General features: G+C 33.7%; 1 protein-coding gene across 4 annotated transcripts in view; it reads right to left on the bottom strand.

Annotated features, from left to right (window-relative positions):
- LOC126828356 (uncharacterized) overlaps positions 1 to 17,226 on the bottom strand; it is a 204,133-nt gene that overhangs the window by 120,465 nt on the left and 66,442 nt on the right. For all 4 annotated transcript variants that reach the window (XM_050558097.2, XM_050558093.1, XM_050558092.1 and 1 more), the window contains exon 5: positions 3,607 to 3,792. In XM_050558097.2, the coding sequence (XP_050414054.1) occupies positions 3,607 to 3,792 (186 nt within the window). The remainder of the gene's footprint in view (positions 1 to 3,606; positions 3,793 to 17,226) is intronic.

The raw sequence follows: 17,226 nt of genomic DNA on the forward strand, positions 1-17,226 counted from the left end.
CATATATAGGCTACAGACCATAAGTCCAGAAAAATTTGTGAATGAAAGAATTTTGAATATAACCATCCAAGTCAACCCAGAACATTGCATAACATTCAAAGGAAAGAGGGGAATACCAATTAATCAAAGTTTTTGATAATCCCTAATTATTAATGTCCAGTCGACACAAAGTAGGTCATTTTAGGGTCCAACATATGGTTCCTTTTTATTTAAATAATTCACTTGCGTGTAAGGGTCTGTAGCAGAGAGGGGGAAACTGGGGGACTCGGAGAAAACCTACAAGGTTGAACAAATGACCCTAGTCCTTGTCACGTACAAGCAGAGAATTGAACTACGTCACTTGATGCAATGACAGACCTTATGATTTCAAGTGTACATGTTAAACCATTTGCCACCCACCCTCCATATTAAATAGATGTCTTTGTAAATTATGTATGTTATAGTTATACAGTGTATTAAGTATAAATGTCTACAGTGAATTTAAATTTATGTATTAAATAAATGTATATGAAAATATTATCTATTAAGAAATATTGGTATTTATATTATGCAATATTTATATTAATAAATATCATTTGATACATAATATATCAAAATTCAAATGTTCTTTTTGGCCATAATGACCTAATGTTTTGGCCGTTATGTAGTTATGACCAAAACGTTTGACCGTTATGACCAAATACTTGAGCCATTTTGGTTTAGGGCCTTTATGTCCATAACCCCTACTACTAGGCCTAGTACTTGTTACTACTTCATCAGAGTTAAAGAAGTCAGTTTTATCAGAGATCTGTATAATTTGCAAGAAAATATCCAAGTATGTTCGAGCGGGGGCCACACAAAAGAGGGACAATTTAGTCCCGTGCGAAATAAAAATAGCATTTTTATTATTTTATTTAAAGCCCCAATAACACTTTTGCTGTTTTGATAAGTCCAGTGAAACAAATACCGGTAGCCTTATTTTAACTACTAAATGAGTTAGTGTCTTACTCTTAGTGTAAATCCTCCATTAAATTGTATTTAATTTATCTTTGGTGATCAAAAATATTTTTCGAATCAAGAAATGAAATGGGGTTTGACGTTCTAATGTTCTTCTCCTAAACTGGGCTAATGAAGACGGTTAAATCAAATGTAATTAGTATTGGATTTGATCAAGTACATGTACAGTATCTGTTATAATTGTTTAAAGAAATCAGAATATTTATTAATCAGAAACAAGATTCGAACATTGAAAGTGTGTGTGGCACTTTTATCGATGATTACATGTACACTGTCGTAGGTGAGCCCCATTTTAAAAGAGGGGGGGGGGGTAGGGGGGCCATCTGGTTCATTGGCAGTTGCAGACAAAACCCATTTTTCTATATGAGAATGAAATTTGACAGCTTTTAATTACAGTCAAGTGTATTTTGAATTCATATATCTATTGTTAGCTTATACATTGTAGATGCAAAATTTTATTTCGTCCAAAATTTCCTGCAAGGCACAATCAATTTTGCTGTCGGACGCCACTTGCAACATCGATTCTGATTGGTTAATCGAATGACTGACGTTATAGGGTCACATGTCGCTTGTTTGACCACTGACATGAACCCCCACTATAACTTGTTAGATCTAGTGTAGGCCATCGAAAGTATAACAAACAAAACGAAATATAGATCTGTATTTTAATTAGATTGAAATGATGCATATCAATTTCATACAGATTGGATGATAACCTTCACAAGGTTCAACAAAGTGAAACAAGGGCCATAACTCTAGACATAATAAACTGAAATTGCTGAAATTCAATAGGATTCTTTACAAATTTAATTGATGCATATAAATATCATACCAAGATCTTGAGGGGCGGCCATTTTGTCCGGCAGTTTTGGTCTGATTTTAACGAAATTCAACTCAACCATCATTAGGGTGCAACGGTGATATATTCAAATGTTTTTTTAAATTGGATAAGGGAGGGAGCACAAGCTAAAAACGTAATTTTTCGTACAGTCAAGGGCCATAATTCATGAAGTTATAGTCCAATATGCGCAAATATCGAAAGGAACTAAGATCTTTGGATTATAACCTTACATTTCAAATTTCAACAAAATCAGATAAAAATTGTGACCTCTATAGGGTCCACATGCTAAAAACGTGATTTTTCGTACAATCAGGGGCCATTACCATGAAGTTACGGTCCGATACATGCCAATATCGAAAGGAGCCGATATCTTAGGGAGATAAACCTATATTTCAAGTTTTGTTGAAATCGGATAAAAATTGTGACCTGTAGAGTGTCCACAAACAATTGTGGATGGATGGACAGGGGCGACGACAATATACGTCCACATGAAAATGTGGGCGTATAAAAATCGTAACGGTAAACATTATTAAAACTGGTTTATTGACCTAATTCCAACCGATATGTCACGTGTTATTGGAATTCAGCATTGGAGATTCTATCGGGAAAATATATTATTAATGACTGTTTCTCAGTGTATTAAGTGTTCTATCAGGGGATTATACCCAATGAAGATATTTTTACAAAAGCAGCTTACTGAATCTGTTATGAATAATCAGCAAGCTTGTTTTATCCAAATTACCGTTAAATGTGCTAATTAGGCTACTCAGATTATGAACCACAAGGCTGATTCGCATTAAGGCCATGACTGTTATTGTAGCCGACAAGCATGTAGATTGACTTCTTAATTAAAGATACATTATGGGAGATTCGATAACGAGTTGGCAGTTCTCACTATAATAATTTTAAGATAGGTTGCCAGGCAACAAAACATACGCCCACAGCAGCTAAATAGTCCGAGCGGTCATCAAGGGTTGTCGCATATTTATTCCTTTGCAGGTAATTGGGGGCCTTTACAAGACAGTTCCATACAGATCAGATTATAAATTTTGTCGTTTGAAGGTTTACAAGGTTCTACAAACTGAAACAAGGGTCTCAACTCTGGAAGTAAACTACAGAAATTGGTGAAATTTGACAGGCTTTTTCATTTTACTAATTTAAATAATGCAAATAAATTTCATACAGATCACATGATCACTTTTGTCATTCAAACGTTCACAATCGCCATAACTCTATAAATTATTGACGGAAATTGCTGAAATTCAATAGACCTGTTTCACAAATTTAAATGATGCATATAAATTTCATACATGATAACTATCATCAATCAAGCATTAACAAGGTTTAACAAAGTGAAACAAGGGCAATAACTCTAGAAGTAATTATTGTAAATTGCTGAAATTCAATAGGCTTTTTCGTTTCACTAATTTAAATCATGCACATAAATTTCACAAAGATCGGGTGATAACTTTTGGCGTTGGAGCATTCAAAAGGTTCAATAAAGTGAAACAAGGGCAATAACTCTAGACGTAATAAACGGAAATTGCTGAAATTCAATAGGATTCTTTGTCTCACTAATTTAAATAATGCATATAATTTTCAGAAATATCGAATGATAACTTTTGATGTCAGAGCGTTCACAAGGATCAATTAAGTGTAACAAGGGCCATAACTCTAGACGTAATTGCTGACCTCTAGAGGGACCACAATTATATACCATTTTTCAAAGAATTTGAAATATAAATAGCTAACATAAAATTTAAACTTACTGTAAATGAGGAGTGTGATTCTTGGGTTATCGGAATATTTGTAGGAAATCTTGAATACATCTTCACATCTTTGCCAATAAATGTTAATTCATTGGGAAACTGACAGCGATTATTAAAAATATGTCCATATAAAGAGTTTTGATGTTTTATGTCAAATGGTATCTTTTTCAAGGAGAGCTGTTTACCCTGTAAAATTAAAAGATATTTATATGTTTGTCAAAAGATAGGCATGCAATGCGTGGAAATACGGCCACATAACAGCTGTAATTTGAAACTTACTTTTGGGGTTTTCACCTTATTTAACAGAGATGGATGTATGCACAGAACACGCAACAATATTTTGAACAGAACATCTTATTTATTAAATTATTAGACCAGATTTACAAGAAAAATACCCACAGGTGGACTGCAGATCGTGTACCGTTTACTTGTGTATTTTTAACCTGAGAAACTATACATATGGTTTACTTTCAAATTATCGTTTGATAAAAATTGCTTGTAAACTCCCAAAATGGTGTACTTGGTACTAACCCAGGAGCCCAGTGAGATTTAATCAAAATAATTGAGGTCTACAACACATATTTTACCCCAAGATCATTTTGGAAAACCAAGTCTTAAGTTTTGTAACCTGTGCATATACCTGGGAAAGTTTCCCCTAACCCTGCTATATTTAACTGGAGTTAAAATTCAATGTCCACCCACAATTTTCTTGCAAACGTTTCATACTTAACACTAAGAAACATGACTTAAGATCATACAATGTTGTGCTAATGCTACCTAAGAGCTTAATTAATTTGCACTAATTAGTGCAGAGAAAGCTAGCTAACCAAGTCATGAAACCAAAAGCTAGCTAACCAAGTCATCAAACCAAAAGCTAGCTAACCAAGTCATCAAACCAAAAATATCACTTAAGAGCGACAAAAGTTGAAAAAACCTTGCTTAAGACTCGTTCAAAAGTAACAAAGGTCAAGGGTCACTAATTCTCCTGTCAAAAGGCAAAACCTAGCAACTCACTTTTTTATCAAAATTGAGTTAGGACCAAATTTGTAGTTACTAGGGTATGTGCTTCCTGTTTTTGTACTAGATATTCAAATCTTGATTTTGTAAGCAGATACAACCTAGCAACTTCCTTCATTTGCCTAGTATACCACAGCAAAACCTAGTAACTCAATAGTCAAATCAATGGATGAGCTGGGGTTTAATATTCATTCATTACGTTTTCCTTTGTTTTTCCAAAATAAGAAAAAAGTGAGTTACTAGTTTTTGCCTTTTGATGGGAGAATTAGTGACTGTAATTAAAATTCAGGATCCATTACTGAAACAAAGCCTAAAAGCTAGCTAAACAGGTCAGGAAACCAAAAATATCCACTACTGAAACAAAGCTAGCTAACCAAGTCATGAAACCAAAAGCTAGCTAACCAAGTCATGAAACCAAGAGCTAGCTAACCAAGTCATGAAACCAACAAGCCAACAGTGAGGCTGATGTCCCCGCCGAAATCCCAAAATAAATAGATGACACATATTAATTAATCGCACATTTATTTTTTTTCAAAAGTATCAAGCAATCAAATTGATTATCAACTATACACTAAGTTTCATCACTCTCTATCAGATAGAATCAAAGTTATCTTGTTCCAAAGCATCAACCAATGAAATTGCTCACCTCTGTTTACCTTTAGCTCAAAATGCTAATCATTGAACCCAGTCAAGACATTCACCTAATGAAGATCTACATCAAGTTTAAACATTCTACCTCAATTAAAAGTAGAGTTATTATGTTCCAAAGTCTTGACCAATCAAATTGCTTATCGATTCTTAGCCCAAGCAGAAAAGTCTCATCATCAAACTTAGTCAAGGTAATGATATAAAAAATCTATACTCGGAGTTTCATCACTCTCGCTTAATTAAAACCAAAGTTATTGGCCCCAAAGCATCAAACCAATCAGATTGCTTATCTCTGCTTACCTTAAGCAGACAATGTTGATCATCGAACTCCATCATGGCATTCACTAACTACACCAAGTTTGAACATTCTACCTCAATTAGAAGGAGAGTTATTGTGTTTCAGATTCTCGACCAATCAAATTGCTTATCACTCTGCTTACCCTAAGCAGAAAATGCTTGTTATGGAACTTAGTCAAGGTATTGATGTGATAAAACCATACACCAAGTGTCATCACTCCCACTTAATTAGACCTAAGTTATCGTGTCCCAAAGCATCAACCAATCAAATTATTTATCTCTGCTTACCCTAAGCAGAAAATTCTCATCTTCTAACTCCATCAAGGCATTCACCTAATAAACGGCTACGCCAAGTGTGAACACTCTGTCTCAATTAGAATGAAAGTTTTGTGTTCCAAAGTCTCGACCAATCAAATTGCTTATCACTCTGCTTACCCTGAGCAGAAAATGCTCATTATTGAACTTAGTCAAGGTATTGATGTAATAAAACTATACACAAAATTTTATCACTCTCACTTAATTTGAACTAAAGTTATCGTGTCCCAAAATCTCAGCCAATCAAATTGCTTATCGCTCTGCTTACCCTGAGCAGAAAATGCTCATTATCGAACTTAGTCAAGTAATGATGTAATGTAAACTATACACCAGGTTTCATCACACTCACTTAATTAAAACTAAAGTTATCGTGTCCCAAAGCATCAATCAATCAAATTGCTTATCTCTGCTTACCCTAAGCAGAAAATGCCCATCTTCGAACTCCATCAAGGCATTGACCTAATAAACACTTACACCAAGTTTGAACATTCTATAGCTCAATTAGAAAGAGAATTATTGTGTCCCAAAAAATGTGGCCGACAGAGAGACGGGGGAGAGAGAGAAATGGGATTTAACTTCCACAACACAAACTAGGTCATTTCGGGACTAACATGGGTCTTTAGCAGTGGGAGGAAACCGGAGGACCCACAAGGTTAGACAGCCAACCCTACTCCTTGTCACGTACAACCGGGGATTCGAAACCACACCAATGACAGGCCTTATGATACAGCACACGCGTGCTAACCATTCGAGCATCCAACTCCCCACAGACAAACGGACGGACAGATAGACAAACCCATTTTAATAGTCCCCTGCTTTCTTCAAATGACGGGGGACAAAAATATCACTTAAAGAGCGACAAAAGTTGAACAACCCTTGCTTAAGACTCAAGGGTCAAAGGTCAAATTTTGGGTCACATAATGATGTTTGAGGGGATTTGATTAAATTATCTTGTCAGGGATAACTTTTCTTTCTAACACCATTTCTATGAGTTTCAGTGCACAAAATGACTGCTTAAGAACATAAAATGTTGCACTAATGCTAATTAAGAGCTTATTAATTAGCACTAATTTGTGATCATATACAAAACTTAATGTCCATAGCTGTAAAAAAGCCTAAAAGCTAGCTAATCAAGTCAGGAAGCCAAAAATATCACTTAAAAGTAACAAAAGTTGAACAAACTTGGCTCAAGACTGGTGACAAACGTCATATTTTGGGCCACATTATGACCAATAAACCAATCAAATTGCTTATCTCTGCTTGCCCTAAAGAGACATGGAAAAACTATGCGACGAATCACGCATTCCTAGGAAATGAAATGCAAAAACTGTTATGTTTTTCCAATTATTCTAAATAGTGAGAATGGAAGTATAGAACTGGATAACTCTCTGGTTTTAAAAAACGCAGACAATTAAATAATAAACTAGAATTGCGAAGCAGTAATGACGGGTTTCACCGGTCCCACGTTATCCTTGAACGTATGTCACTTTCAGTGCCACGTTACCCTTGAACTCATAGACTTCCAGTACCAACGGAACCGATAAACAGATTTCCACATAAACATTGCAGACGTGTTATAAAATGGAAGAATCAACCAAATCCAGCAATATCAATTCTATTTATACATTTGTTACCATGTGTTATATGTGTCAAAAAGTGATCCTGAGAAAATTGGTTATTTCTCGACAAGGGAAGATGCTAGAAGCAATTTTTGGACATCTATATGATCGTATTGATTCAATCTATATGTCCATTGGAGTCAAATATCATAATGTTAAACGAATAATAAATATAACTCACTTCAAAAAATTGTTCTGAACGCTAAGAATACATTTTTTGCCAAAATGACATTACTTCCCGGGATAATGAAAATGTTAAATTAGTTCTATGAAATCATAAATGGCATAAGGTATCACATGGGGAAAATTTTTATGGAAATCGGATAATAATTGACACTTTTATGGACCAAAAGCCATGAAAAGTGACTTGTAGAAAATCGTTCAGGTTAGGAACTATTTTGTGGTATCTGTATGATCGTCTGGGTTTATTCTATTTGTTGATATCATAATTTTAAGATAGGTTGCCAGGCAACAAAACATACGCCCACAGCAGCTAAATCGTCCGAGCGTTAGAGCGTTCACAAGGATCAATAAAGTGAAACAAGGGCCATAAATCTAGACGTAATAAATGGAAATTGCTGAAATTCAATAGGCTTCTCAGTTTCACTAATCTAAATAATGCATATAAATTTCACAAAGATCGAATGATAACTTTTGGCGTAGGAGCGTTCACAAGGTTCAATAAAGTGAAACAAGGGCCATAACTCTAGACATAATAAACGTAAATTGCTGAAATTCAATAGGCTTCTTCGTTTCACCTATTTAAATAATGCATGTAAATTTTGGAGTTATAACGTTCACAAGGTTCAATAAAGTAAAACAAGGGCCATAACTCTAGACGTAATAAACGGAAATTGCTGAAATTCAATAGGATTCTTTGTCTCACTAATTTAAATAATGCATATAATTTTCAGAAAGATCGAATGATAACTTTTGATGTCAGAGCGTTCACAAGGATCAATTAAGTGTAACAAGGGCCATAACTCTAGACGTAATAAACGGAAATTGTTGAAATTCAATAGGCTTCTTCGTTTCAGTAACCTAAATAATGCATATAAATTTCTGAATGCATGTAAATTTCAGAAAGATCGGATGATAACTTTTGGAGTTATAACGTTCACAAGGTTCAATAAAGTGAAACAAGGGCCACAACTCTGGACGTAATAAACGGAAATTATTGAAATTCAATAGGCTTCTTCATCTCACTAATGTAAACAACATATATCAATTTTAAAACAATTGGATGATAACTTTTGGCGTTATAGCGTTCACAAGAAATTGTGGACAACGGTTACGTACCGACAGACGGACGGACGGGGGCGACGACGACAATATACGTCCACATTTCAATGTGGGCGTATAAAAATGATAACAAATAAGAATCATTTTAATAAAATATCTCTTTTAAAGGCTAAAAATACAGTTTTTGCCCAAATGATGTCATTTCCTCTGACAGTGAAAATGTTAAATTGGTTTGACCTAGTCAAAATTAGCATAAGGCATCAAATGGTAAAAAAAAAAAGAAAATCGAATTATAATTGACTCCTTTACAGGCAAAATAACGTGAAAAGTGATGCATGCAAAAATTGCCTATTTCTCGGCAACCGCTTATATTACAAACTAATTTTCACATACATTCTCTTCGTGTGGATTATTGCTACGAGTTTATGAAAGTTACGAAGAATTATTTTAAAATATGAAGACGCTGAATGGGTTGTAAATAGCTTAATATTACACCATTTTTCACCTTTTAATCGAAATAGCCCGAAAACGAAATCGAAATTAAGAAATCTGAGTGCGATGTTTTGTGCACATTTGCATGGCGCATCCTTTCGGTAATATCAAATTTTGAAAAAATAATGTTTGCTTTCAAAAAGTGGTACTGAACTGTTAAAATTATAGTTTTTGTTAAAATTATGTCACTTCCAATGCCGACAGATAACTCTATTGGTAACAAAAAAAATGACATTTTGGAAAAAGGAGCATATGAACTTTGTTTTAAACAAATCGAACAATAAATAATCAATCTAGGACCAAAAAACTGAATTAGCCAATGGCAGCTAACATAAATTAATGAGACAAAAATTGTTTACATTTTTGCTCAAATCAGATGACCCTTTAGCCCTGGATAAAATACCATAAAGAAATATTCATTAATAAAAAAAATTTGGCACCTAATATCTCCGAAGATTCATCGAAAATCAAAAATCTAAAGACCCGTAGCTATGTGCCTTGTCTCTGGCTATGTCAAAATGTATCAAATGTTAAAATCCAGCAATTATTGTTAATATTACGACAATATTTAGAAAAAAAACAAACTTTGGTGATTTCGGACATTTCGCATTGTCGCAGAATGTTCGAAATAGATTTAATCGCTAAGTCATGCCATCTTTCCTGAAAAACCAAAGATATCGGATTGATCCGTCAAGTAGTTTCTGAGATATACTCAAGTGGAAAATAAAAGGGCCAACGTGTTGGATGATTGTTTTTTTGGTTTCCACATAAGCATTGCAGATATCAAATAAAATGGACGCTGAATCAACCAAATCCAGCAATGAATTCATTTCATACATTTGTTACATGTAAGTTATCCTGACAACATTACATTACTTCCGGTGATAATGAAAATGTTAAATTAGTTTTGTGATATCAGAAATGACATCATCACACGGTGAAAATTTTATGTAAATCGGATAATAATTGCCACTTTTATAGACCAAAAACCTTGAAAAGTGACTTGTGGAAAATCGTCTATTTCTCTGTAACTGTACAAGTTAGAGACCATTTTGTGGTATCTGTATGATCGTTTGGGTTCATTCTATTTGTTGATTGGAATCAAATATCATAATTTTAAAAACATTACAAATCAGACTCATTTGAATAAAATATCTGTTTTGAAGGCTAAAAATATAGTTTTTGCCAAAATGACATTACTTCCGGTGATACTAGAAATGTTAAATTAGTTTTAGAATGTCGTCTTTGACATATGTGACCCCCCATGGCATACTGAGTCACAATGAGGAAATTTTGAAAATTGAGTTATTGTTATTTTCCCATTCTCCGACTCATTACCTTCAATTTGATGTATAGTTTGTTATCTTCAATTTGATGTAAGCAGTTGTGACTGCTTAAAGCCATCCAACTCACCAAAGTAAGTTTGGAGAAAATCAAGTTAAAGATTTGATATGTTTCAAAACAAAATCCCATAGCAACGAAGCCATTTATTTGCTGTTTTGTCGTTGAATATTGTTTTCTACAGGTTTTCAGGGGTGCTGAAGACAAAAATTGTAGTAAAAATTTGATCCGACAATTTCCGCCATCTTTTTTTTCAAAATGGATGCCAAAATGACAGATTTTCGAGTTTTCATAAGTTATGTGTTTATTAATGTCATTGAATGGGTTTTGGGGGGTGCTACATCAAAAAATTGCAGTATAAGAGTAAATCCGATAATACCTGCCATTTTGTTTTTCATAATGGCGACCGAAATGATAATCGTAGTAGTAAAATTAATCCGACAATATCAACCATTTTGTTTTAACAAAATTGCGACCAAAATGACAATTCTGTTGTTTTTTATCACTGTATATTTGTAATCAGCTGGTGCAATGTCATTTTATATGTTTTATTAGGCACAAAGGTTGTAACATCAGCGATCGACTGGACTGTATCCTCCATCTTGTTTTTTCAAAATGGCCACCAAAATGGCAATTATTGGAGTTCTTATACTTGGTACTCGTGTAATATATCATTTTAGAGGTTTTCAGGGGTGCTGAATACGAAAAACATGGTTTTGGGTCGATGCAACGAATATTTTATATATTCGATGATTTTATGGTCACCCATCAGTTATGGTCACACCTTGCAGGGTAGGGTATACCAATGAAACGACGGTATTCAACACCTTATGCTGTCAAGTATAAGAAAAGAGAACATTTTTCAAAAGACAACAGTATGCTAAAAACTCTCATAAATTTAATAAAAGATTATAATAATAATTAAAAGAGAAAGTACTAATGATCAAAGATCCCGTATTAATATGGTTTGACTTGTTTACAGCTTAATTAATTGGGTGCTGATTGATCTACTGTTTTGACTGCCGAGTTCTAATTAAAAGAGATGGTACTAGGCCTTATGATCAAAGATACGGTATTAACATTGTTTGACTATACACCTTAATTGAAACTAGTTTCATTGTATATACTATGGAGTTTTCGTATGGCACAGTTACGATGCCAGTGTATAAATAGCTGTAAACAAACGCTATTTACAGTGGATATAATTGCATTACGAGAATTTAATTTATTAATTCATTGGGCATGGGCGACTGTTTAACGTTTGAGAATGGAAAAGGGCAAGCTCTCAGTTGCAAATGAATTGAATGCACTGACATCTGCAGTTTTTAGAAAAGGCAAGTTAAAGGTGTCGGTATGTTCCAAAACAATATCACACAGCAACCATGCCATTAAAACTTTCGTTATTTTGTTGTTTAATATTAATATTTTCTTCTTTAGGTTTTCAAGGGTGCCGAAGACGAAAACCGTTGTAAATGCGCTCTTTTCATAGCAAAACATCCACAACAAATGTGGCATATTCACATTTCCTATGATAGCGTTATAATTTAGAACAGTGTATACATTAGTAGTCTAAGTTTGTATATTATAACTTAATCAGTTAATCTCATCAATTATTTAGCACCTTGGTGCCAGTGGTCAGAAGATTAAGGTTGTTGATTGGGTAATCCAGTTTAGTAGCCTGAATTAAGATTTTGCGTGTACAATAAGTCTATTGTTATTTTAAGCCTCAGGTACCGTAACGGTATCAAAATATGAGTTCATAATAGAATAGAAATTTCAATTTCATTGGCATGAAATGCTTACGTTCATTTTGGAAGCGGTGTAATTAAAACAATGGCAGATTATTTTTCCCACTCGATAATCGTCGCGTTTCGACTCATTAGTCGTTCTCATTTTCCCGACCCATGGTGATAATAGAATTTTAAACAATAATAATATCTAATATACATTCTTAACTTTGCATGCCGTATGAAAGACAGTAAACGGAATTCACCTATCAATAAAATTCTATTCGGAAAGAAAATTATTGGCTATTTTGTTTAATTCCTTTTAAGGACTATAAATTATTTTCTAACAGACCAAACGAAACATTAAATCATCGCCGCTTTGATTAGTTATTCGGAGTAAATAATGAATTGTCGGTGGCCTTATCATTGTTAATTATCAATCAACTAATCATTAATCCGTGAGAAGTGATTACGGATTAGTATTACTCAATGACACGAACGGCTTGTTGATTCATTTACAATGTTTTGATTAACACTCAACGACTATCTATATAGGACCAGATTCAGAATTAAGTTGTTGGTATCCGAGGATCTTTTTATTTTGTGTTTTTAACAATTTTCAAGTGTAAATAATTTAATGAAATCAACCTGTCCATAATATCATATTCATTGTATTGGACGTTAAATCTTTAATAAACAACAACAACAGTTGTTTTCTGCCACTTCTCAGAGTGAATCGCATGTAGACACCCCATAACATTGCCCAAATCTAATTTTTATCGTCTGCTTGAGCCTCGATTGCGGCCACGGAACCACAATGCTTTGCACGCGTTGTCTGGGCCAATCAGCAAACGAATTGTGTTGGAAGCATAGCAACAAGCGGAGTGTGTTTACATTTTTAGGGGTTTTAAAACCCTTTTGTGTTCCTTCAGAATGAATTCATCGGCAATATTTTGGTCATATTTATAAACTAGAGATTCTCCGCTTTACAACGATGCCATGCATTTTGCAAGAGGATTGACAGGTCGCCCCGCTGCGAGCAGAGAAAAATATCTAATTCCACTGAGAATATTCAGAAAAATACAGATTTAAGAATACGGTACTCTTACAAAACGTCCAAATAAAGGCGTTTTAAAATGTTTTATTGCTATTTTGATCTTTTGAGTCGATAGATAGTATATTTATTGACTCATTTTTGTTAAAATCTCAATTTCGATCAAAATCAATATTTTCGCTTATTTTGTCTCTTGTGCAAAATTAATTTTCCCGCATTCCGACTCATATTGATGCGGCGAGTCACATATGGCATCACATGATGAAAATTTTATGAAAATTTAATAATAATTGACACTTTTATGGACCAAAAACCTTCAAAAGTGACTTGTAGAAAACCGTGTATTTCTCAGCAAATCTACATGACTGTATGAATTATATTAATATGTGAATTTAAACTAAAGTTCAAATTATTAATACATATTAAATAATTCTTAGTTGAAAAAAAATATTGATTTTAAAAGTTAAAAATGCAGTTTTTGACAAATTGTGTCACTTCCGGTGTCAATTTTAAATTGTAATCAATTTGATATGACGCATACTTGCTTTTCGAATGAAATGATGTCACTTTTATGAAAATCCAATAATAATTGACTATTTTACAGGCAAAATAACGAAAACAGTGACTTATACAAAATTGCCCATTCTAGGCAACTGCTTATATTACAAATTAATTTTAACATACATTTTCTTTGTATGGATTATAGATACAAGTTTATACAAGTTACATAGACCAGTGATGGGATTTCAAAATTTTAGTTGTTGGACATTTTCTTCCCGAAAATAAAGGGACTAACTCTTATCGTTATTTAAGCAGGCCTTTTCAAACCACAATGAAGAATCATGTGTCAACAAAATTATCAAATTCATACGTAATAAAAAAAATTAGATGCACCTCGTAATTTTTCATATTTAATTCCCGTACTGTATTCAAATTTATGTCGATAATATTCCTAAACCAGTGGCTGCCAGGCAGGATACGCCCACTTTCGAGAGATGGATAGAGAACAAGCTAAAAAGAAAGTGATTTTTCCTACAATCAAGGGCCATAATTCATGAAGTTACAATTCGATATGCGCAAATATAGAAAGGAACCAAGATCTTTGGGTTATAAACATGCATTTCAAGTTTCAAATTGTAACCTCTACAGGGTCCACAACCTTGATATACCATATTTTTACACAAGCGGCGGCCACTTTGTCCGGCAGTTTTGGTTTGATTTTGAGGAAATTTGAAACACTGTTTATGAATTTAAAGTCATTCAGATATTAACTTTAGCCTCTAGAGCGTCCAAAAGAATTTTCAACATGATCAAGGGCCATAACCATGGCAGTAATTATCGGAAATTATTGAAAAGCAATATGATCCAGAAATCATTAGAATTTGTTTGGCTTCTATTAGTTTTGTCCTACACAAATGTTTAGTATACAAAACATTTTATATCAGGGGCCATGACTCTGGAAGCAATCAGATATTAATGTTAGCCTCTAGTTGTGTTAACAAGATTTTTTAATGTGATCAAGGGCCATAATTCCGGCAGTAATTATCAGAAATCGTTGAAAATCAATAGCCTTCTTTGTCTCATGACCATAAACACTGTGCATAAATTTGAAGTCAATCGAATAATAACTTCAGCCTCTATAGTGTCCACAATATATTTCAAAGTGCTCAAGGGCCATAACTCCGGCAATAATTATCGGAAATCGTTGAAGATCAATAGGCTTCATCCACAAGATTTTTCAAAGTGAGCAAGGGCTATACTATGGCAGTAATTATCAGAAATCGTTGAAAATCACTAGGATTCTTCGTCTCATGACCTTACTATGTATAAATTTAAAGTCATTTGGATATTAACCATAGCCTCTAGAGAGTCCACAAGATTTTTCAAAGAGGTCAAGGGCCATAACTCTGGCCGCATTTATCGGAAATAGTTGAAAATCAATAAGTTTCATCTTCTCATGACCTTATACAGTGTGTAAATATCAACTTTAGCCTCTTATAGAGCGTACACAATATTTTTCAAAGTGATCAAGGGCCATAACCCCAGCAATAATTATCGGAAATCGTTGAAAATCAAAAGGCTTCTTCATCTCATGACCTTTATTAATGTGTATAAATTTAAAGTCAATCAGATATGAACTGCAGCCTTGTTTTAGAATGGCTAAGAGGTGAAGTCACAGGTTGAGGGCTCTGATAGTTTTGTGAAAATTATGAAATACTAATGAGTGTAAAGGTTCAAAACTTTGCTGGGTGCTGTAAAAGAGTATGGAGCAGGGGGTTGTGTGATTAAATTTATGAACTATGAGGTAGAATTTGGTGTGATATAATGTTGGTTAAAACATAGATATGACGTCACCCTTTGATGTTTTTAACCAGTATATAGGAGAATGTACGCTTTTCTTAAACAATCGTTTATTATTTACAAAACTGTCCAGTTTTATAAATAATAGATGATTGTTTAAGAAAATACCAATAATAGACACGTATTTGAAAAATGAACATGTATTTTGGGATAATTTATTCTCTGAACAAATTAAATTACAGAACATGAAATTACTTTAAAACCTCAGTTACCGAAATGTCACATGACCGAATGCTGATTTCACGTGTTTGTCTACATAAAGAATTCATCTTAAATCCGTTTAGGGGTGATGATTTTCCGTTTCAGAAAATTGTAAATTCCGTTTTAAATATATTGAATTCCATTATTTTCTGTTTCAGAGCTGACTAGATTCCGTTTTTTTCTAGATAAAATGCTATTTCATGAATAAATGAATAAAACATCTCAAAAAATACAAAACTGACCATTTTAAACTAATGATAACAAATTATAAATTGTGAATGACTTATTTTTAATTTTCAATGACTAGTTGTTCTTCCATTTTAACACATTACTGGTAATTTGTCACAAACGGAACAAAAAGTTAATTTTGAAATTCAAATCTTCCTTCCACATCACCATTGTGCATTAGCATTGTCATCATTTTAGTGTTTTGTTCTGTGAGTCTTTCCCTCTTATCTGTAAGAAGAGTCTTGTAACGAGAAAAGCTCCTCTCAACATCCACTGACGCAAAAGGCATCCAAATTGCCTTTTTGGCAACTTTAAATAATAATGGGAAGCTATCCTTCTTTGATTCCCAGAAATCATTTACATGACATTTGTCTTCAGTGTTAATTCTCAGATGTGTGTAAATGTTAAACTCGTCTAATAATTCTTGATTGTGAATAGAAAACTCTGGAATATTAGGATAGGCATCCAAGGTTTTGGGTTGGGCTGGCAAATAAACAGGATTAAACATACGAGTTGATTTGTAATGGTAGTGTGTACTTTTTTCTGGCTTGAATATCATATTTTGAGAGCTGAATATCTGTTTGAATCCCAAATTCGTATTTAGTCGTCCCTGACAGAAGAAAGGCACGCATCTCTTCCATTTTATAAAACATATATGAGTTCCTTCTAAATAAGTTATAAGGTCCATAATGTGATGACAATTTTCTACAATAAAAGCCATCTGTAATTAAACATCTTTGTATCTGTCCTTGTTCCTTGTTATTTCTAATATACTTTCGACTGCTACACCTTCAGACTTCTCTGATTTGAAGAATCCTTCATATAGATGAATGTATTCTGTGTGGTATTTTATGGCTGCAAACCATGTTCCCCAGTGTGTCCTAACTGGTTCAGGGGGAAGATGGACCCTATCAGGCGGCAAATACTCAGCTAAAAATTCAAGGAATCGCTTTCTTTGGGGTTTCTTGAAAAAGGCAGACTTCATCATACAGCGCATTAAATGAACATCATTAAAACTTGGACAGTGTAGAAAGATTTCTCCCACCAGATTTATAATATACTATTCAAAAAAAGTAGG

Source organism: Patella vulgata, chromosome 7 (genome assembly GCF_932274485.2).
Source record: "Patella vulgata chromosome 7, xgPatVulg1.2, whole genome shotgun sequence".
In the NCBI taxonomy this organism is placed as follows: Eukaryota; Metazoa; Mollusca; class Gastropoda; family Patellidae; genus Patella; species Patella vulgata.